At 39.4% G+C, this 23,134-nt stretch overlaps 1 protein-coding gene across 1 annotated transcript in view; it reads left to right on the plus strand.

Annotated features, from left to right (window-relative positions):
- Positions 1-23,134, plus strand: part of Taf1 (TATA-box binding protein associated factor 1) — an 818,869-nt gene that overhangs the window by 13,468 nt on the left and 782,267 nt on the right. The window contains exon 2 of the mRNA XM_090374096.1: positions 20,897-21,047. Coding sequence (XP_090230222.1) covers positions 20,897-21,047 — 151 coding nt within the window. The remainder of the gene's footprint in view (positions 1-20,896; positions 21,048-23,134) is intronic.

Consider the following 23,134-nt stretch of genomic DNA (forward strand, 5'->3'; position numbering starts at 1 on the left):
TTTGTATGTATCCCATGCATTTTTCTTCTCTGCCACATGTCTCATTAGTTCATCTGACAACCATTTAGGCCTAAACCTTGAACAATATTTCTTAGTTGGTATGTAAAGCCTGGTAGCCTCCAAGATTAGTTCCTTGAATGCTTCCCATTTTGAGTTTGCTGTTGGTAACATCATCAGTTGGTCCCATTGTATAGAATTTAAATACTGTCTCAGACCATCATAGTCGCCTTTACGAAAACAAAAACCCTTCCCTTTACCTTGATGGTAGTTACCTCCTTGAGTAAATCCCACTTCAACACACTGTGATCACTGCCACCTAGTGGTTCATTTATCTGCAGATTCTTAATGCATGAAGAATCACTACTGATAATCAGATCAAGAGTATTGCTCCCTCTTGTTGCCTCACGAACATGCTGATGTAGAAAACAATCATCCAATAAATCCACAAAAGCCTTGCTAGTGTGCGAGTGACCAATCCACAAATTCCAGTCAATATCTGGGAAATTAAAATCCCCCATTATAAGACTCTCTGATTTACTGGCCCACTCTATTTCCCTGTACAATATCTTATTATACTCATCAGAGTCATTAGGCCTATAGCACACTCCTACTCTCAATTTTGATTTCCCTATGCTTATGTCACACCAAACTGACTCGACACTGCCCTGTCCATCGATGTCGACTGGCTTCACTTCCTTGGTTTTTATGTTTTTTTCTTAACTAATAGCATAACCCCTCCTCCCCTCCTGTCCTGTCTATCCTTTCTATACACATTGTATTCCCCTAATTCCAGTTCCGCATTACTTATATCTGTGTGACACCACGTCTCTGATATCCCAACAATATCTGCCTTTGATGTTTTGAGCAATACCTCAAATTCATCAAATTTATTTACCAAACTCCTAGCATTGGTGTACACGCAGGTATACATGCACCTGTTTCTATTCTTAGCTACCCTAACACAACCCATGTGTTTACTTGTACCGCAATGACTACCAGCAGTCTCTGAAATATCCTGCATCTTGTTTTTCAGGCTTCTGCTCATTTCAATAGAAGCAGTGCAAGAATCATTTCCACCTCTGCCAGTGGCTACTGTTAATCTATTAGTCCTTGTATTCCCCCCAACTAGCAGTTTTCCGATCCACCTAACACTGCCTCGACAGCATCAGCAAAAATTCTTGCACCCTTTCTATTTAAGTGTATCCCATCCCTGTAGAAGCAATCTCTCCTGTTAACAAGTACAGTCCAGGCTGAAAAAAATTCTACCCCTTGAGCCTTGCACAATCCCTCCAGGGCCGAATTGATCGACAAGGCTCTCATCATATACTCCCTCCTATCGTGTCTGGGCAGAATTGCAGACACTTTCAAGTTCCACCCTAATTCACGGCTTTTTTTCAACAGTGACCTGTACTTGCTAAGTAATTCCGCCGGTCTCCTACTCTTAATATTATTAGTGCCAACGTGTACAACTATATCACCTTTTGTGCCCTTAAAAGATGATATCCGCTCTGCAACGTCATCAACCTTTGCCCCTGGCAGACATACCCTGGTCCTATTCCACCTATCCTTTTTACAAAGCATGTTCCCCGTTTCCCTGACAATAGAGTCACCAACAACTACTATTTCCTGTGGGACGAGCGCATTCTGCCTAGGGGGCTGCCTCTGTGTTGCCTGATGACCAAGTGCAAGCTCTGGCGTTGATGTGGGCAGCTGAGAGCTTGATGGGCCCCTCAATTTAGATCCTTCGAGGGCATCCACCCTGTCCTTCAAGCTCTCATAAAGGCCCATAACAACGCTGAGTTGTCGCCTGATTTCCTTGCACTCCTTACATCGTGCACACACAAAGACATCCCTCTTGGCAGTATCATGTCCCGTACCCGACTGCTCCGCAAACATCAAGCAAACAGTGCATTTTAAAAGACTGTGTATATAGCATCTTATATAGCATCATATAGCATCAGCCAAAAAAAAAAAAAAAAGAAACCCTTTCTCAATTCACCCATTCACTCGTTCCAAATGGTTGTCTAGTTCTGCCTTGAATCTATTTAAGATATCAACTTCTACAACAGAGGAAGAATCCCGTCAGCATTGAGCATGCTCAAACCATTCAAGGCTTTATACACCTCAATCAGATCAACTTGCAGGTGCCTAGTCTCCAGCCACTGTAATTTGCAAAACTTAAGACTTTCTTTGCAAGAGTAACCATTTGTTCCATTCACTAATATTGTTGCCCTTCTCTGTACTTATTCCAGCAGCTCTACACCTTTCTTAAAATGAGGTCTCTAGATCTGTATATAGTACTCAAGGTGTGGCTTGACCATTGCCTTATACGAGGGGATAATCACCTCCTTATCCCTGCTAGAAAAATTCCTGTATATCATTGACAAGACACCATGAGCTACTCTTGCAGACCATCTGCACTGCTCAGAAAACTTCATATCTGCCTGCATAATTACACCCAGGTCCTTTTCATTCTCTAACACCTTGAGTGCAGCACCACACATTTGATATGTTACTTTGAGGTTACTGCTACCCATATGTAGTACCTTACATTTGTCAGCGTTAAACTTTAGTTGCCACCTCTCAGTTCATCTCCTCAACATTTCTAGATCCTCGTGCAGTAGTGTACTGTCATTAGTGTCATTAACAACCCTGCCAATGTTTGTATCGTCTGCAAACTTAGACATTAAGTCTGATATACCTTCATCAGTATCATTAATAAATACAGAAACCAACAATGGACCCAACACTGAACCCGAGGGACTCCACTAATAACATTAGTCCACGAAGAGCAGTGTCCATTGATTACCACTCTCTGTTTTCTCCCACTCAACCATCCCTTTATCCATAGCAGCAATTTGCCTCCAATGCCACACTGCTCAAATTTGTGCAACAGTCTTCCATGTGCAACAGTATCAAAAGCCTTTCTAAGATCCAAATATATATATAATATCAAAATTATTCTTTGCATCCAGTTCCTTTGTGACTACATCATAGTATCCAATCAAATTGGTCAGAGAAGTCTTTCCCCTTAACAAACCCATGCTGTGTCTGAGCTACAACTGAAGTCTTGTCTAGATGCAGTGCTTCTTTAACCAGTGCCTCCATTAATTTCACTGGAACAGAAGTCAAACTAACAGGTCTGTAATTACAGTGAAACTTCCCTTTAACGGCCAGCTACGGGGAACGAAAATGTGTCCGTTAGAGAGGTGTCCGCTAACAAGAAGTCTGAGGGAGAAAAAAAAAAAAGAAAGAAAAATCGTTAAACGTTTAATGTAAAATTAAATTAAAATATATACAGATTTTGAACAATATTTTTGTAAATAATATACAATTACATACACAAGAGATAAAGAAAAATCGTTAAAAGTTTAATGTAAAATTAAATTAAATTAAATTATATACAGATTTTGCACAATATTTTTGTAAATAATATACATACAATTGTGCTATGCATATTATGACTTCATCTTATGAAAAATACATACAGTAATCACTTATTTTCTTCTGCACCTTCTTCCGGCTGATAATTTTGTTTTCAACATTTGTTTGGAGTGAAGAAACCATCGAAAGTCCTTCAATAAGATACTTCAGCTGCGAAAAACATTTTTAAACGATTGATTTGTATGGACGCTTCTTCTATTTTCATCTGTGGTTCGTCGTTAATATGTTCTTCAACATCATGACCTCCTTCCCTTTCTTCATCCTCATGAGGAACTTCTTGAAAAATATCGATGATAATGTCGTTGATATCTATAGCACCATCTTCTGTAGTGAGGTTCGAGTCTATATCTTTGTAGCCAGGGTCACTTGTAGCTGAAGTATCGTACATTATCAATAGATGAAGTTCTTGTTCTTCTTGGTGCTCCACATTGCTGTTCACAACTTCAATTTTTGCATTTGAGAAGCCAGACTTTACAAAACAGTTCACGACAGTTTGTTTTCTAATTGCGTTTACTGAAGAGGAAATCCATTGAATCGCATCTAGGATGCTGATTTTCTTTGCAAGGTCACTCGCACATGTTACATCGTTCATGTTTGCAATGAGATGTCTTAAAACATGTTTTCTGTAGTGAAGTTTAAAATTTTTTATTATCCCTTGATCCAAGGGCTGACACTCTGCAGATGTGTTTGGTGGCAGAAAAACGATTTGAATGTTGGACAATTCAATGTGCAGGTGAGATGCAGCATTATCCATGAAAAGAATAATTTTTCTGTTTTGACGAATCATGTTTTGGTTAAAGTGACTTATCCATTCGCTCATGATATCTCGTGTCATCTACGCTTTTTTATTTGACTTCCAATCAACATTCAAGATTCAACTTTATGCCCTTGAAACAACGAGGATTTTGTGTTTTTCCTATAACAAGAGGTTGTTCAAAGTCTCCCAGCATATTTGTACACAATAGTACAGTCAAGCGTTCCTTAGAAATTTTTCCGCCCTGGCACTTTTCATTTTTTAGACTCATTGTTTTTTCAGGAAGAACTTTAAAAAACAACCCTGTTTCGTCATAGTTGTAAATATCCTTAGCTTCAAAATCACGACATAAATCTTCCAATTTGACAGTCCACTCTGTTACAACCCCAGTATCAACAGATCCACCTTCACCACTTACGGTTTTCCAAGAAATTTTATTCTGAGTTTTGAACTTGTCTAGCCATCCCACAGAAGCTTTGAACTCATTTACTCCCATAGATTTCGCAACCTCCAAAGCCTTTTCCCTAATAATAGGCCCATTAATGGGAATTTTTTTAGCACGTTCGCGACAAAACCACTCATACGTAACATTGTCAATTTGAAGTCCAACAGTTTTCGGGAATGATTTCTGAACCTGATCATTTCCGTGTTGCCAAAATTGTTTGAGCAGTTCATTTTTTTCCTTTAGGATGTCGCTTACCTGCGTCTTCCCGATTTTGAATTTTGCAGCGAGAGTGCGAACTCTATTTTTTTGCTGATCATACGCATTAATGAGTTCGACTTTATCTTTTAAAGTTAAATGTTTACGAGAAGACATTGTGCACTTCACACGACACTGAACAAAACTGAAAACTGAAACTGAAAAGACGAAAGGCCAACCATATTCCCCCCCCCCTGCACACACCGAATTCATCAGAAGTTTTACACGTGCCTTAAAATTCTTGAAAAAGGGTTTAGAAACGCGACGTAAACCTTGATAAAATTCAGAGAATCAGAAATAGAAAATAAACACACAATTGTGGTAATACGTGGAAGAAAAGTTCCTAGAAAAAGGGCCGTAAGCTCACCCGCTGTCCGTTATGGGTTGTTGTTGTTATTTGGTTTTTAGGAGCATTAGCAACTAAGGCCATATTGCTCCGGGGATATGCGGTGGTCATTCCCTGACCTTTCCGCAAACTCCGTATTTGGTGGTGACAGGCTCGAACCCCGGTCTAATCAAGAAGCGTGTGCTACGCACTGCTGCTCCTTCCCACCTGGCTACGGAGGCGCCTCCGCTATGGGGAGATCAAATTAAGTGCTAATCTAAACGAAACAGGGCAGATTGCCTGTCAGCGTCCGTTACAGAGAATGTCCGCTAGACAGAAGCTGCAAACACGTTAAAACCAATAGAGGTGAGTTGGGGAATTTGAAAATGTCCGTTGTAGAGAAATGTCCGTTAACAAGAAGTGTCCGTTAGGAAAAGTTTCACTGTACTCGTGTCGCCATTTTATCCCCCTTTGTGTATTGGGGACATTTGCACATCTCCAGTCCATGGGTACCTCCCCTGAGTCCAAGGAAACTCTCATAATTATGGCTAAGGGTTTGCTTACTTCCTTTGCTGCCTCCTTTGATATAACTGAAGTTTAGAGGTTCCCTTACTTCCTTTGTTGCTGCTTTAAGTATAATTGTATCTCGTTTGATGTGTTCACGATACCATCAGATTCTCCACTAGAACTGCCAAATGGGATATCTTTGAGAACATTATCCAAGATGCTCTTCACCACCATTCAGCTGAGCGCTTTTGAACCATGAATAGCTACCAGAAAACTAATTTCCTGCAAGACTTACTCCATAAAGCATCACGTGCCTCGAGGAAAAAATGTACCCCACATCCAAAATCAGTTTCCTGGTGGTCAGAAGAATTAACATATCCCTGCTCCTCTCTCTCCAGTGTGCAAGGAAAGAGTTACAAAGAAAAAGAAGAACACATCCACTGCAAACAATAGCACAGTACAAGGAAAGATACAATGCAAGCCGGAGAGAATACACGAACAAAATTTATCATGCCAAACAAAGTTCCTGGCGTGCGGAGACGGAAAGCAATAAAAACCCTTGGGGTTTGGTTCACAAGCTCATAAGGAACAAAGTTGGGTCCACAGATATCATACATTCTATCCATTCTGAGGGTTCCTCGGAGACGCTTTCCTGGGAAGAGACAATGAACAAGATTCTAGATGGAATAATCTACCAAGACAGTCGTGATCATGACACTGAAGTACACAGAAACGTCATCACTGAGAATCAGGGATACTTGCCCTCAGCCACAGAAGAGGAGGTTGCATTAGCCATAAATAAAATCAAAAATGGAAAAGCTCCTGGACTGGACCTCATTGAGGGGGAGTCCATCAAGTACCTTTGATCTGTTGCACCCGATGTTCTAGTACAACTATTAAACACGTGTCTTATCGAAGGCTCCTTTCATACACTTTGGAAACATGCCAACCTCAGGCTTCTACCCAAGGATCCAAATTGTCCCACTGGTGCAACCAAAGCATACTGTCCAATTGCTCTATTGTCAATATTAGGAAAAGTATTTGAGAGGTTACTTCTCATCCGTCTTCAGTCTGTCTATGAAACCAAAGGACTCTTCTCTACACTCCAGTTTGGCTTCAAGCAGGAGTGCTCAGCTATTGATGCACTACTGAAAACCACTCAGCTGGCAGATAATTCTGATGCTCGTTACGTACTGGCAATTTTTATAGATTTTAAGGGAGCTTTTGACACTGTCTGGTGGCCAGGGATCTTGCGGCAAGCCATCATATCTGGCTGCTCCCTCAACATCTTCAAATGTCTTACAGATTATTTCTATAACAGAAAAGTTACCATGAAAACAAAATTTCATAATATCACTTGCCAACTCACCAGAGGCTGCCCACAGGGCTCTGCTCTGAGGTCAGCTGTTTGGAATATGATTCTGGATGAATGGCTCCTGCAGGACTTCCCCTACACGACACAGCTCTCATATGCGGATGACTTGGTTATCATTGTTGAGGGCCCTACTCATGCAGTTATTGAGACCAGAGCCAACACAGTCTTAATTGCCCTGTCGGTTTGGGCTAAAGAGAATAAGCTGGAAATCTATAGAGATAAAAGCAGAATTCTGCTTCTCAAAGGCTGTCTTGACATTAACAGACCACCAACCATTCGTTATAAAGGACATGCACTCAAGAATCAACGTTCATTCAAATATTTAGACGTCACCCTATTTGATTGCAGAACTTTCATCATCATCATCATCAGCCATTTTCAATCCACTGCAGGATGAAGGCCTCTCCAGCAACTTTCCATTTCCTTCTGTTTTGAGCACTGGACATCCATTTACTACCCACAAACTCATGAATTTCATCTATCCATCTCAGCCTTTGTCTTCCAGGTTTTCTTCTAGCTCCTCTTGGATACCATTCTGTTATTTTCTTAGTCCATCTGTCATCATGTCTTCGAGCTATGTGTCCTGCCCAAGACCATTTTAGTTCTTTAATTTTGATAAGAATGTCCTTTACTTGAGTTTGTTGCCTAATCCATGTGTTTCTCTTCTTATCTAACAGTCTGATTCCCAATATGATTTGTTCCATTCTTCGCTGTGTAGTTCTCAGCTTCTCTTCCATTCTTTTGGTGAGTGCCCAAGTTTCACTTCCATAAGTCATGGTGGGGAGTATACATTGGTTCATTATTTTACGTATCAGACAAACTGGGATATTGCTCTTCAGTATGTGACTATATTTCCTGAATGCTATCCATCCAGAATTTATTCTTCTCTTGACTTCCAGCCATTTATCATTATTACAGCTAATAACTTGTCCCAGATAAGTATATGACTCCACTTTTTCAATTACTGCTCCTTCAATCATTATTTCCCTTTCTGTGGCATACTTGTTCATCATTACTTTTGTTTTAGCCATATTTATCTTTAGTCCAAAATCCTTACTAGCTGTGCATAACTGATTAAGATTTTCCTCTAATTCTTTGGGATCATGGCTTATGACCACAATGTCATCTGCAAATCGTAAATGGTTTAGGTACTCTCCGTTCACATTGACTCCTTTCTGCGACCAGTCTAATCTTCTGAAAGCTTCCTCAAGGGCAGCAGTAAACAGCTTCGGAGATATTGTGTCTCCTTGTCGAACTCCTTTCTCAATTTTAAATTTCCTACTGTCTTTGTCTAGTCTAATAAAGGAGGTAGCACTCTCGTATATTTTCTTCAAAATCATAATATATGGGATATCAATGCCTTGTCTTTCCAGTGCCCGAAACATTGCCTTATGCTGTATGGAGTCAAATGCCTTTTCATAATCCACAAATGCCAGGCATAATGGTGTTTTATATTCATTTGCTTTCTCCATTAGCTGTGATATTATGTGAAGGTGATCCATAGTTGAGAATCCTGTCCTAAAGCCAGCTTGCTCTTTCGGTTGATTCTCATCAAGTATTCTTTCTAATCTGTTAGTAATGACCCTTGTGAACAACTTGTAGATGTGGGATAACAAGCTAATTGGTCTATAATTTCCAATTTCTGATTCATCTCCTTTCTTATGCAGCAAAACTATGATTGCATTATTCCACTGCTTAGGCGTCACACCTTTTCTAATGCACTTTGTGAAGGTCCTTGACTCCCAATTTCAGTGTACATTTCTTCAAGCTCTTCATCATCATGGCTTGATGTTTGTGCATAAATCATTATAATCTTTAGCTTGTATCTCTTAGAAATCTTGAGTATTAGTCTTGACACTCTTGGTGATGTACTTTTGAATTCCAAAATGTTGTTTTTAAAATCTTTATGGACCAGAAACCCAACTCCACCTTCACTCCTTTCACTGTTTCCATTGGTGTACAGCAGATTTCCACTTGATAAACTTATAAGTGATTCATTTCTTCTTCTTCTTTCAGCCAAACCGATGATATTCCAATTCACATTTTCTAATTCCTTTTCCAGCTCTAATATCCTGTCTTCACCGATGAGTGTCCTTATGTTATAACAGGCCAAGTTCAGTTTCCGTGCATGTCAGCCTGGTCGTACCCAGAGATTCTTAGCACCCTCTGCTTCCACTCTAATCCTCTCACTGCTGTAAGAGGGAGAGTGAAAGCTGCTGGGGACTGAGGGCCATTTGTTTCATTGTGCTTTCATATTGCTGGAGGGTTTGGTCTTTTCCTCTTCACGCTGACCAGGCGTCTTGAAGAGAACCACTCTACACGTTCGTTGCCACCTAAGTGACGTAACAGGGCTTACCATCGAGAAGGTGTGCATGAGTGGATTTTAGGGAGGCAGGCCAACCGGACTTCTCCTAAATCTTCTGTAATAGAGAGATATTGGATCCATCAGTGTTTTAGGCTGAGTGTCTGATAACACACAGGATACCTGTTCCCCTCTAAGCCCCATGCCACATTTCATGCCACATCTAAAGTCCATGAAAGAGAAGGCCAAAAATTATATCAATATGCTTGCTCGCTTCACCCGCAAAGACTGGGGTCTTAAGGGACCTGCACTCCACCTTCTTTATTCAGCTGTTTTTGTACCGTTCGTAACATATGCTGCTGCCGTATGGTTCCATCGTTTGTCAATCATCAGCACTAGGAACGTTATTCTTCAGATACGATGGTTGATGCTTATTAAAAATGACTCGGGCTTGTAGAATGACCTCAACATAGCACTACAAGTATTAACAGATTGTATCCCCCTTGACCTCCAAGCGGCCTTCACATCGCTTTCACATGCCATCAGAAAGAACAAAGAAACTGAATTCCTGGGGATAAAAACTATTGTCGATGAAGATCCGAAACAAGAACTCCGGCATACTTGGCAGGAACTTGTTTCCCTCTGGCAAATCCGTTGGGATGATTCCACTAAAGGCAGTACTACAAAGCTATTTCTATCTAGTGTCTCCTACCTCAACAAACAAAGACTTGGCTGGTTCTTCCCTAATTTACACACTACCTTTCTTCTGACAGGACATGGCTCATTCAAAAAGCGACTTCAGGACTTTGGGCTTGTAAACGATGCCCATTGTGTTTGTGGAGAACTGGAGGACTGGCACCACGTAATGCACTCGTGTAACATCTACCTGGACCTATGTAATCAACTGTTACTGGATATAAATTTACTCACACTCAGCCCGGAAAGCAACCTGTTAAAATCAAAAGAAGCGTTTTTATCTTTTAGCAGGTATGCCTCAGCAGTCTTCAAAAGGCGTTGGTATCATCTCTCCACGTCTGATCCCACAACATAGACATCCACACCAGACATTCCTGAAACCGCTATGATCTCTCTCTCCTCGTATATGCTCTTCTGTCATCACCAGCCACTTTCAGAACTGATTGAACACCTAACTGGACATCTTCCACGTTGGAATGACGGCACTGAACTGATATATATCAAACTCAGACACTTCCCCTTGCACCTACCCAACTTTGCAGACCTTCGTTCTGCAAGCTGTCTTCCTTTCCCTGGCCTTCAGTTGGCTCCCAGACCAGGGGTGATTCCTACTTCTCCCTTCCCACCTCTTCTTTCTGCTGGAGGATGCCTTCTTTCCTCATCCTCCTCCTTTTGCCTACTTTGACTCCACCACTTCTACTATCTTCCCCACTCTCTTCCCTTTTTTTTTGATCTCCGTCTAGAAAGCTCAGGCGACCCTGGCGGAGATCAGCCAGAGTATCAAGGAGCCCTGGCTAACCTCCCAGTGGTGGTGGTGGTGGCGGGCAACGTAGGGTTCCACTAGGGCCCCTGCGGCCAAATAGCCAGAGACACAACAACAGAACATTACGCAATACTGCATAAACCAGACAGTACACTTTTTTTCTGGCTTATGCAGTAGTTCTGCATTCCATCACAGAGTACATACGACGCAGATGTGGGAACCGCAGGTGGCACCTAACCCTAAATACTGGGCTACTATAATTGTATAGATTCCACTATTCAGCCTTATTGCCTTATAGGTGCTTTGTTTACTTTTAGGTTCAAAAATTTCTCCTCCACCTTCCTTTTGATTATCATAAAATCATTTAGCTCCTAGTTAAATGACAGTGATAATTGATTAGTGTTAAATTATTTTATAAAATCGTTAATTGTTAATCATAAAATCATTACATAAATTATAATCACAAATGATAAAATCATAATCAATTTAATGATTTAAGATTCGTCAGACAGGATTGAGAAGAATTTTTAACCCTAAAAATTCTTCACTTGTGAATACAGATGCTAAATGTTTATTCAATTCCCAGCAACTTGTAGGATTATTAAAAGTTATGCCATTCATATCCTATGAACCAGTGTGGTTAATCCCTTTCTTTTTAGTGTTTACATTAGCAAAGAATTCTTTGCTACTTTTCTTTGAAATTTAGCCAGTCTTCTCATAATCTGTTTTAGAATGCATTTTGTCCTTTGGTAATTTGATTACACTCTAGTTTATATTTACTCTAGGTTTCTCTCTCCAGCATTTCAGATTCATCAAATTTATTTACTATGCTCCTAGCATAGTGCATAAGCAGGTATACAAGATGTATCTGAAAAATTTTGGGACTGATTTTTTTTAAATGATACTACTAGTGCCATACATTGGCCACTGTTGAAACTATTTACTATCAAGTCTGAACTGACTCTGTGCCAAGTTTTATCAGTGTGCCCAAAGGCGTTCTGCTAGAAAGTTGTGTTTAAGTTGGTGCAGTAAAATCATGTCGTCATGGATTCAATGGCCAAGCGAAGAGTGGTGATAAAATTGTTTTCAATCTGTAAAAAGTGCAACTGAAACAGTTGCAATGGTGAGTGCAGCTTATTGACATGAAGCACTATCAGATCCATGAAGCATTATCATATGGGCAGTTCTGTGAAGGGTAGGAAAATGTTGAGGATGATGCATGGAGTGGTTGTCCATCCCAGTCTCATACAGACGGTGTCTCCGTAGCCAGGTGGGCAGGAGCGGCAGTGCGTAGCACACGCTTCTTGATTAAACCGGGGTTCGAGCTCGTGACCACCAAATACGGAGGATGCGGAAAGGTCAGGGAATGACCATCGCATATCCCCGGAGCATTATGGCCTTAGTTGCTAATGCTCCTAAAATAACAACATAACAATAACAATCTCATACGGACTTGACCATCGAAAAGGTTTGCCAGATTGTTGCCTGTCCCTCCGAATGATCAGTCAGCTTCACATCAGCCAGGATAGTGTATAGTGTGTTTAAGGTCTAACAGCACCAGGTGTTCTCCCATCTCTGCATAGTTTACATTGTCGTGTGATACAGTGTACTGTACAGGCCAGAGATTTAAAAGTGTATGGATATTGTGGTGTGTAGTGTCGTGTACCTTTGTTCTTCTGGCCATTTAGCCACTGGACCCTGGTGGGACCCAACGTTGCCCACACTAAGCCACGTGGAGGCAGACTAGGTACACCAGTAATTTGTTTCACTCTGGCAGGCCCTGCCACCTAATTTCCTGAGATACCTAATTTCCTGAGATTTCAGTGGCTAAGGCCTTAAAAAAAAAATTGGGGAGATAATGCTAGAATTGGAAAAGCCTGGTGAACACGGTTTAATTTTGTCAAATTTAAATTTGGACGTGTGGGACGTGCGCTAGTATACAGACAGAGTAGGGGAGAGAGACTGAAGGCTGGGGGGAAAGTCAGAAGTATGGAGACGAAAGAGAAGACGACTCCAATGATTTCCAGTGGGGAATGCCCATGTCCCACCAGGAGAATGTGTGGGGTGGTGGGGAAGGAAGGAGACAGCAGATCATCCCACCAGGATAACGAAAGAAAGTGGGTGAGGCTAGGTATTCTACCCAGATTGCCAACTGATGAGGTGACAGCTTAGCTGCATTCAAAGTCCAACTGACAAAGTGGCAGCATAGCTGTGATCTGATTCTAGAGTCCATTTTGGTGTTTGTCTTGTCTTATCGTGATAAGAGGAAGATGAGACATCAGTTTTGGCTTTAACCAGCACAGTTAGTTAATGCAGTTTTGGTCCTGATGGGAGAGTGTCTAGTTTAGTGTTTGTTGCATCAGATATTTGTTGAGGAAGCGAAGAGTCTGTTCACTTTTGTGATCAGATTTTTTATTATTATTATTTTTTTCTATAACAGGATAGTGGTTGTTTCTTATTCAGTTTTGCCAGTGTTGCTGTTCAGGCTGAGGTTCAGTGCAGGGTTCATAGTGATGAGGTTGTTCTGGTCATGCTAAGTGGTTGCCAAGTTTCTTGGTTGCATTAGGGTGCTGTGCCTTGTGAACAGGTCTTGGGCAAACTTTGTGAATGGTTTGTGGTTCTGTTTGTCATCAAGTAGGCAGTGTTCCTGGGATTGTACTGGAGCTGGGTGATGAGAAGGGCTTGGAGATCTTCGTACAGATGGCAGCCAAACATCAAGTGGTCCAAGGTTTCTTGGGAGCCACATGCACATAGGGGGTTGTTTTCAATGCCTAGCATGGTGAGTTTTCTGCGGATGGTGCCATGTCCAGTTAGAAGATAGGTAGTTTGTAGTCCTGGTGAAAACCAGGACGGGGACTTGGGAAATACTTTGTCAGTGCCCGGTATAAGTTTTCGAGTTATTTCTCCTTTGGTGGAGGTTGTCCACCTTTCCTTCCAAATTTGTTGTAGGTAGGTAAAAAATCTTCTTTTCTCGCTGGGTCTGTTGCTTAATGGATCTGTTGTACGATCAATTTAGGTACCAGGTTTGTCCATACTGAGTTGGTAGAGCATTCCAGCACATGTGACCTCCAGGTCAAGGGGTAGCATCCCTGCCAGTACCTGCAGTGTGTGCATGCTAACCGTGTTACATGTCTTGTTCATGTTAAGAAGAATTGGCCTGTGAATGGACTCCAATTTTCTCTTATTGACTACGGTGGAGGCCTTGTGAAACCATCCCAGGGGCATAAGTGATTGCAGGAATGAATATGGCTTTATAAAAGAGAGCCAGCGTACATTTTTTGAACCCCCAGTCTCGGCAGGTGGCTGGGGGACTAGACTCAGCCGAGACTGGGGGACTGGAGGGAGGCAACTATACTCTTGATTGTTGATTATCAATTGTCTGATTCTGATTATCAGTAGTAATTCTTAATGCATTAAAAATCTGCAGATAAAGGAACCACTAGGTGGCAGTGATTGCAGTGTACTGAAGTGGGATTTACTCAAAGAGGTAACTACCATCAGGGGTAAAGGGATGGATTTTTGCTTTCATAAAGGTGACTACAGTGGTCTGAGACAGTATTTAAATTCTATACGGTAGGACCAACTGATGATGTTAACAACAAATTCAAAATGGGAAGCATTCAAAGAATTAATCTGGGAAGCTACTAGGCTTTTCATACCAACTAAGAAATATTGTTTAAGATTTAGGCCTAAATGGATGTCAGATGGCTTAAAGAGACATGTGGCAGAGAATAAAAATGCATTGGATACATATAAATTAACAAGCGACATGGAAGTCTATGATAGATATAAGCTGGTCTGTAACCAAGTCACAAAGGAGGTTAGGCAGGCAAAGGCAGATTACGAGAAATCTTTGGCAAAGGATGCAAAGAAAAACAGTAAAGAGTTCTTTACTTATGTAAACTCTAGAATAGGGGTCACCAAACTACAGCCCGCGGCCCAGATCCAGCCACGTAGTCTGTTCATCCGCCCCGCCCTACAAATGATCAAATTTTCTAAAATATATTGGTACATAAATATATTGTTATTTACCAATATATATATATGTTTATTTACCAATAAATATATTGGTGAATAAATATAATGTATTGGTAAATAAATATATTCGTTGTCTTCATTTTTGTTGTATTTACTGAATTGTACATATTGAACAAAATGATTATACAGCCCACGCTTGTCAATCTCTCGGTTATCTGGCCCATCGTGAAAAAGGTTTGGTGACCTCTGCTCTAGAAGGAAGGGAATGAATCAGATTGGTCCACTTAATATTGATGGTTCAACCGTTGATGATCCTGCTCAGGTAGCTAACAAACTAAATGAATATTTTGCATCTACATTCACACATGAGGAGTTATTCAGGGAGGGGATTGCCAGAGGTGTATTAAACTCTGGCAGAAAGCTAGATAATCTTGTAATAATTGAGAGTAAAATTAGTAATAATTGAAGATAAACATAAGAAAGGTATCTGAGGTAGATGGAATCTATCCAGTTATATTGAAGGAGGCAGCAAAGGAAGTAAGCAAACCCTTAGCCATAATTATGAGAGCTTCCTTGGACTCAGGGGAGGTACCCATGGACTGGAGGTGTGCAATTGTGACCCCAATCCACAAAGGAGGAGCAAAGGGAGAAACATGTAATTACAGACCTCTAAGTTTAACTTCTGTTCCAGGGAAATTAATGGAGGCACTGGTTAAAGAAACATTGCAGGATCATCTAGACAAGACTTCAGTTATAGCTCAGACACAGCATGGGTTTGTTAAGGGGAAGTCTTCTCTGACCAATTTGATTGGATACTATAATGTAGTCACAAAGGAACTGGATGCAAAGAATAATTTTGATATCATATATTTGGATCTTAGAAAGGCTTTTGATACTGTTGCACATGGAAGACTGCTGCACAAATTGGAGAAGTGTGGCATTGGAGGCAAATTGCTGCTATGGATAAAGTGATGGTTGAGTGGGAGAAGACAGAGAGTGTTAATCAATGTCCTGCTCTTCATGGACTAATGTTATTAGTGGAGTCCCCCAGGGTTCAGTGTTGGGTCCATTGTTGGTTTCTGTATTTATTATTGATAATGGTATATCAGGCTTAATGTCCAAGTTTGCAGACGATACAAACATTGGCAGGGTTGTTAATGACACTAATGACAATATGCTGCTGCAACAGGATCAAAAAAAATTTGAGCAGATGGGCTGAGAAGTGAAGTTTAACATTGACAAATGTAAAGTACTGCATATAGGAAGCAGTAACCCCAGAGTAGCATATCAATTGTGTGGTACTACACTTACAGTGGTAGAGAGTGAAAAGGACCTGGGGGTAATTTTGCAGGCAGATATGAAGTTTTCTGAGCAGTGCAGATGGTCTGTAATAGCTCATGGTGTCTTGTCAATGATATACAGGAATTTTTCTAGCAGGGATAAGGAGGTGATTATCCCCTCGTATAAGGCAATGGTCAAGCCACACCTTGAGTGCTATATACAGATCTGGAGACCTCATTTTAAGAAAGGTGTAGAGCTGCTGGAATAAGTACAGAGAAGGGCAACAAGATTAGTGAATGGAACAAATGGTTACTCTTGCAAAGAAAGTCTTAAGTTTTGCAAATTACAGTGGCTGGAGACTAGGCACCTGCAAGTTGATCTGATTGAGGTGTATAAAGCCTTGAATGGTTTGAGCATGCTCAATGCTGACGGGATTCTTCCTCTGTTGTAGAAGTTGATATCTTAAATAGATTCAAGGCAGAACTAGACAACCATTTGGAATGAGTGAATGGGTGAATTGAGAAAGGGTTTCTTTTTTTTTTTTTTTGGCTGATGCTGTTTTCTGAGCAATGCAGATAGGCTGCCAGGGCAGGTCATGGGGTTTTTGTCAATGATATATAAGAATTTTGCTAGCAGGGAAAAGGAGGTGATTATCCCCTTGTATAAGGCAATGGTAAGGTCACACATTGAGTACTGTATACAGGTTTGGAGGCCTCATTTTAAGAAGGATGTAGAGCTTGTGGAACGAGTACAGAGAAGGGCAACAAGATTAGTGAATGGAACAAAGGGTTGCTCTTACGAAGAAAGGCTTAAGTTTTGCAAATTACAGTGTCTGGCGACTAGGCACTGCGAGGTGATCTGATTGAGTGTATAAAGCCCTGAATGGTTTGAGCATATTCATTGCTGCTGGGATTCTTTCTCTTCAGAATAATTGCCTGAGAGGGCATAAATTCAAATTGAGGAAAGACAGTTGTAGGATAGATGTGTGGAAGTTTGCCTTTAGCCAACGAGTGGTTGATTGTTGGAACAAACTTCCATCTGTTTTTGTAGAAGTTGATCACTTAAACAGATTCAAGGCAGAACTAGACAAATATTTGGAACAAGTAGATGAGGTAAATGAGAAGGGTGTGTGTGTGTTTTTTTTTTTTTTTGGCTGATGTTATATAAGCTTTCTTTCTTGCTTCATGTGCCCTTGCTAATGCTAATAAAATGATATATCTAGGATTCAAGTTCAAAATTTTTTTTTAAGGCCATTGTGTTACCAATTCATATTGGCCCATTATCATTGCCCTGGCTACATGTCATGAATGCTAATATTTTCATGTTTTAGAAATTAATCAAAAAAGTTGCTAAACCTTCTCCCATTGTATCTAAAATTGAACAAAACCCTAAAATATGTTCTCTGATTTTTTTTTTTTTTTTTTGTTTTGTGATTTAAGTGTACAAATCATTCAACTATAGTTGCTTGTTCTTCATGACTTAAATTGGGAGTACAGTCTAACATAATTGTGTAATATTTGCTAGATTTTAATGTATCTATAATTTATTTTTTTTTTTTTGCCAGTTGCAGAAATTATTTTGTTCTGTATTTTATTGCCTAAATAATGTGGCATATAATTATCATTATTCTGAAATGGTTTACATGTTCATAGTAATAGAGGCATGTGATGCAAGAAAGCAAGCGTACCAGCTTATGTAGCATCAGCCAAAAAAAAAAAAAAATCACACAACCTCTAAAAGTTTGTCCAGTTTCTTCTTGAATTTATTTAAGCTATCAACTTCCACAACGACAGATGAAATTTTGTTCCAGCAGTTAACTACCTGCAAATTTCCGCGCATCTGTGGCGCCTCCGTTGCCAGGTGGGAAGGAGCAGCAGTGTGTAGCACACACTTCTTGATTAGACCGGGGTTCGAGTCCGTGACCACCAAATACGGAGGATGCGGAAAGGTCAGGGAATGACCACCTCATATTCCCGGAGCAATATGGCCTTAGTTGCTAATGCTCCTAAAAACCAAACAACAAACAAACAAACAAACCGCACATCTATTCTACAGCTGTCTTTCCTCAATTTGAATTTATGCCCCCTTAGGTTCGTAATCTGAGCTAGTGGAAGAATCCCATCACAGTTCAACATGCTGAACCCATTCAAGGCCTTATACACCTCAGTCAGATCACAGCACAGGTGCCTAGTCTCCAGCCACTGCAATTTGCAGAACTTAAGCCTCTCTTGGTAAGAGGATCCCTTCATTCCCCTCACCAATCTTCTTGCTCTTCTCTACATGCTCAAGCAAATCTACATCCTTCCTAAAATGAGGCCTCCAGACCTGCACACAGTACTCAAGGCGTGGCCTGATCATTGCCTTATACAGAGGGATAATCACCTCCTTTTCCCTGCTAGCAAAATTCCTGTATATCATTGACAAAACCCCATGACCTGCTCTTGCAGCCTGTTTGCGTTGTTCAGAAAACTTCATATCTGACTGCACAATTACTCCCGGTCTTTTTCATTTTCTACCACCCTAAGTGTAGTACAACACAGTTGGTACATTCCTCTGAGGTTACTGCTACCCATATGCAGTACTTTGCATTTGTCAATGTACTGCATGGTATTATTGAATTAGGCAATTGTTTGTATCAATTTTAAAAAAATTCTGTTACTGTCTTGGTACAATTTATTATTATGACCTCTCAGTGCTAAATTTTTCCCTGCCAATATTGAATTGCATAAATAACATTTTCAATTACTGATTTACACCTCTTTTTTTAATTTTATCAAATATTCATTCACCACCTCACCCATTTTACTACTTTTTATTTATGTCAACCCATGATTTAAAATGTGCACTCCTTTTTTCTTGTCTTTCTGTATTTATTGATAAATGTTTCCAATCATCGTTAACCGTTATCATCATTAAAAGTGTTAATATTATTATTGAAAATTTTACAACAAAAACAATGTACAGAACTTTTTGACTTTGAATATACTAACCAACTCCTTTTATACAAACAACTTTTTATCAAAAAAAAAAAAAAAGTATTTTTTCACAAGTCCATTATGTTGTTTATGGATTTGGATATTGTTGAGGATGATCACATTAGCAAGTGTTTTGGGACAATAGGTTGGCATATATTAAGTTTAGCGTTTTCTTGATTTGATACAGTTATAAATTGTTGTTTGTTGGAATTTTTACTTGAGATCAAAAGTTATATTTAATTATACTTAGGTCTGAGAATTTTTTGATTTAAATTAATGTATGAGTGATTGTCGTCTCATAATTCCTAATTCTAGTAAAGCTAGTTTAATGGTCTGAATTTTAATGTCATAGTGTAGGGTGTTTGATGAAGTAACTATTAATGTTTCGTATATTTAATTTTTGTAATACTTTTAAATTTAATCACAAATAGTTCTTACCTGTAAATATGGTTAGGTTAATACTGGGGCTACTAAAAATACCATGATACAGAACATCATGACTCAGACCAGGATCAGGGCTTTATTGTTTGTATAGTGCTGTGTGTATTCAAAGGTAAATCTTGCACTTAGTTTATTGCAAATAATAATAGTACAACTGATGCGTCTTATCTGTGCACTAGATGTAAAGGTGTGACAATATGAAATGAATGCTTGCTGCATTAATAGGTTAGGTTGCTGAGAAAGGATGATTGATGCTGTGGCACAAAGTAAAGCTGCAAACAAGGAAGCCTTCTCAAGTGTGCCTAGTGATATACTAGAATATGGTTGGCCAGCCTTTTCCTGCAGTCTGCCACGTACATTGAAAATGCAGGCCACCTAGGGCAGCCCAGAAGTTACTGGAATCAACCCCCTCCATTACTGATGAGCACCTGGTGTCATCAAATGTTTTTGATAAATATGTGAAGGAATCTTATATTTGAAGGAGTTAAATATGAATCTTAAATATGTGAAGGAATTGTAATCACTTGTAATCTGATCACTTGAAATAAAAAAATAAAAACAATTTTAAGTTTATAAAATAAATTTAATAGTAAAATTTTCATTTCAGGCAATCAGTGTCCTGAGAAACTCTCACTAGCATCTCTACTCACTTGCACTAAATTAAAACTGGAAGGCAATATAAATATAAGCAAGTAAATAAAGTTCCTGTTATGTTGAAACTTCATAATTTCTGGTAAAAAGTACTTATCAAACTTTTTGATGCTGATGCATGTGCTAAAAATAATTGGACACCCTACCCATTTTGTTTTTTTTATCTTTAAACTGATGGTAAATGCAACAATATGCAACTTCCTTTGTTTTGGGCCAAACATAAAAAAAAGTGTTAGAGAGAGAGGAAGATGTTCATTACCAGGCAGAAGTTTAACCAAGGCTATTTGAAATCAGCTGTCAAATATCAAGGAGAAAGAATGTGTCCAGAGCCTAACTGCCAAGTATGAATGGGTAAGTTTTTGCATATGATCACATGATAGCAGTGAATGCAATAAGCATCTCTGTGTGTAACTTGAATGGCTAAGTTTAAGTGCCTTGTTATGGGAAGTTTCAATCTGTCACTCATTGATTGGGAATCATGGATAATTTGACCCATGGGATAAATTTTTTTAATGTTTGATTGATGACTTATCTGTATAAACATGTCAGGGAGATACATTCCATTCAATTTATTGACCACTATCTAGACTGAAGTCTGTCCATAGATATTTCATAAATTTTATTAGGCAACAGGAGAAGTTATTAGAACTCATTTTGGCTTTACTATAATAATTCATATATATTTTTATATTGATTATTCTTAGGAATCAAAACGTCATTTGCATCAGTTAAGCCAGCTGGGAATAGGATCACTTTTGAAAGAAATAACAGATGATGCAGAAGGATCAACTCAAGAATCACAAGGTGAACTTAGTGAAGGTCAAGATACACAGAGCTCTCAAAGTGATGATGGTGGTAAGTTAGTTGCTGTTTTTAAAATATGAGCAGCATATAAGTAACATTTTTTATTAGTTTTCTGTCTTCTGGATTTCATTGCTTAAGACAGCATTTCCCAAACTGGGGTCTATGAAAGGACCCTCTGGAATGGTCAAATTATTCATTCTATGTATAGCAAATTGATGATAAATAAAGTTATTATTATATATTTATATAAAAATAAAGTTGAGTTGTTTTAAATATAAAACTGAATTTTCTTTTCAGAAAACCCAGTGTTCATACATATATACACATACAGAGAGAAAAAAAATAAAAAAATATATATATACATACTGGTGTTCAAAGAAAGTGCATCACCTAGGAATTTCACATTTCTAACCCCTTTTTGCGATGGTATGATACATTAAAGACTAGCATCAATTTTTAAATCAATTTGTAAATCCTAAGTAATATTTGACAGGTGCTCTCAAAATATTCCAAAATTAGCATTTGCAACCTTTATACAACAGTTTTGGTAAGCACGACAATTATGGCTGAAATATTATCAAAAGCCCTTAATTTGCTTCAGTTTATCATTTTAAATGGAAAACAAAATGAAAAGTTCACCAGGTGCAAACTAATATTTAGTTGAACCGCCTCTGGCCCTGATGACAGCAGCACACCATTGAGGTACTGACAAGATTAATTTCTGAAGATAATCAACTGATAGTTCGTGGTTTTCCAAACACGAATTATGGCTTTCTGAAGTTCACGAAGGGTCTCTGGTTTCTTTCTGGCGACTGCAGATTCCACACGATGCCAACAGTTCTCTATAGGATTGAGGTCCAGGCTCTTTCCTAGCAAGCTGAGAGTTGTAATGGACCATTCTTCCAACCATTTTTTCACCTGTAACAAATGTAAACACATTATTGTCAAACCTCTAATGCAGAAATGAAGCTAAAGTAACTACAGAAGTGCCTACTTACACTTTTTGCCCGATGACAAGGAGCAGAGTCATCCTGAAAGATGCAGTTACTTGGCAGGTTGAAATGGTCTCTAATGGTTGGCAACAATTTGCCTTCTAATATAGCCAGGTATCCATTGGCATTTACAGAACCTTTTATAAACTGTAGGTGACCTACTCTGCAATACGAAATGCACCCCCATATCATTTGGCTGGTAGGAAATTTCACTGAAGACACCATACAGTCTGGATGGTATTCTTCACCACATCTACGATGAATCGTTTGTCTTCCATCAGAGCCATGCAGGTTGAATTTCTTATCATCCGAGAAAATAACTGACTTCCACTGCTCAGGGATCCATTTGACATGCACCTTACACCAAATTAGTTGGGCCTTTTTCATTTTTTGTGTGAGGAGGGGCTTCTTCTTAGGACGATGGACTAAAAGTCCATTTTTGAAGGGGTGTCTTCTGACTGTTACTGCACTTGCTACCACTCCTGTATGTTCTTCCCATTTTCTTTTCAGCTCAGACAAAGAACTTTACTGTTTTTAAGGCACAGGTGCTTCAAAACACAGTCCTGTTTTGGTATAGAGACTCGTTTGCATCCGGTTCCTTTTTTTCCTATCAGAAGGACCAGTATTCTTGAGTTTGGAAAGAAATCTACTCGCTGTCGACTGATTACAAGACACTCTGTAAGCAATATGATGGGAAGAACATCCTTCCTCACGTAAAGCAACAATAGCATCTTTCTTCGTGCCGTAAACTGCATGTAACTTGTCATCCTGACACAAGCGAGGAATGAATGCAACTCTTGCAGCAAGTGCTTATATAGCTGAAAGTAACAGCTGATGCAGTATTACGTAATCTACGTGTGTCAGTCTTATCTGATACAATCTGTAAGAAATATTGCCATATACATACGTTATTCAGACGGATGACAATTACAATTTTAAGAGGTGATGCACTTTCTTTGAACACCTGTGTGTGTGTGTGTGTGTGTGTGTGTGTGTGTGTGTGTGTGTGTGTGTGTGTGTGTGTGTGTGTGTGTGTGTGTGTGTGTGTGTATTTTTTTTAAAGGTTATTTTAATGCACTATCTACAAATTACGTCTGCATAGTTACAGATTGCCTTAACTCTTTGTGAATGTACTGCCATCTATAA

This window comes from Mastigoproctus giganteus, chromosome 5 (assembly GCF_048544385.1).
Source record: "Mastigoproctus giganteus isolate SK-2022 chromosome 5, ASM4854438v1, whole genome shotgun sequence".
In the NCBI taxonomy this organism is placed as follows: domain Eukaryota; kingdom Metazoa; phylum Arthropoda; class Arachnida; order Uropygi; family Thelyphonidae; genus Mastigoproctus; species Mastigoproctus giganteus.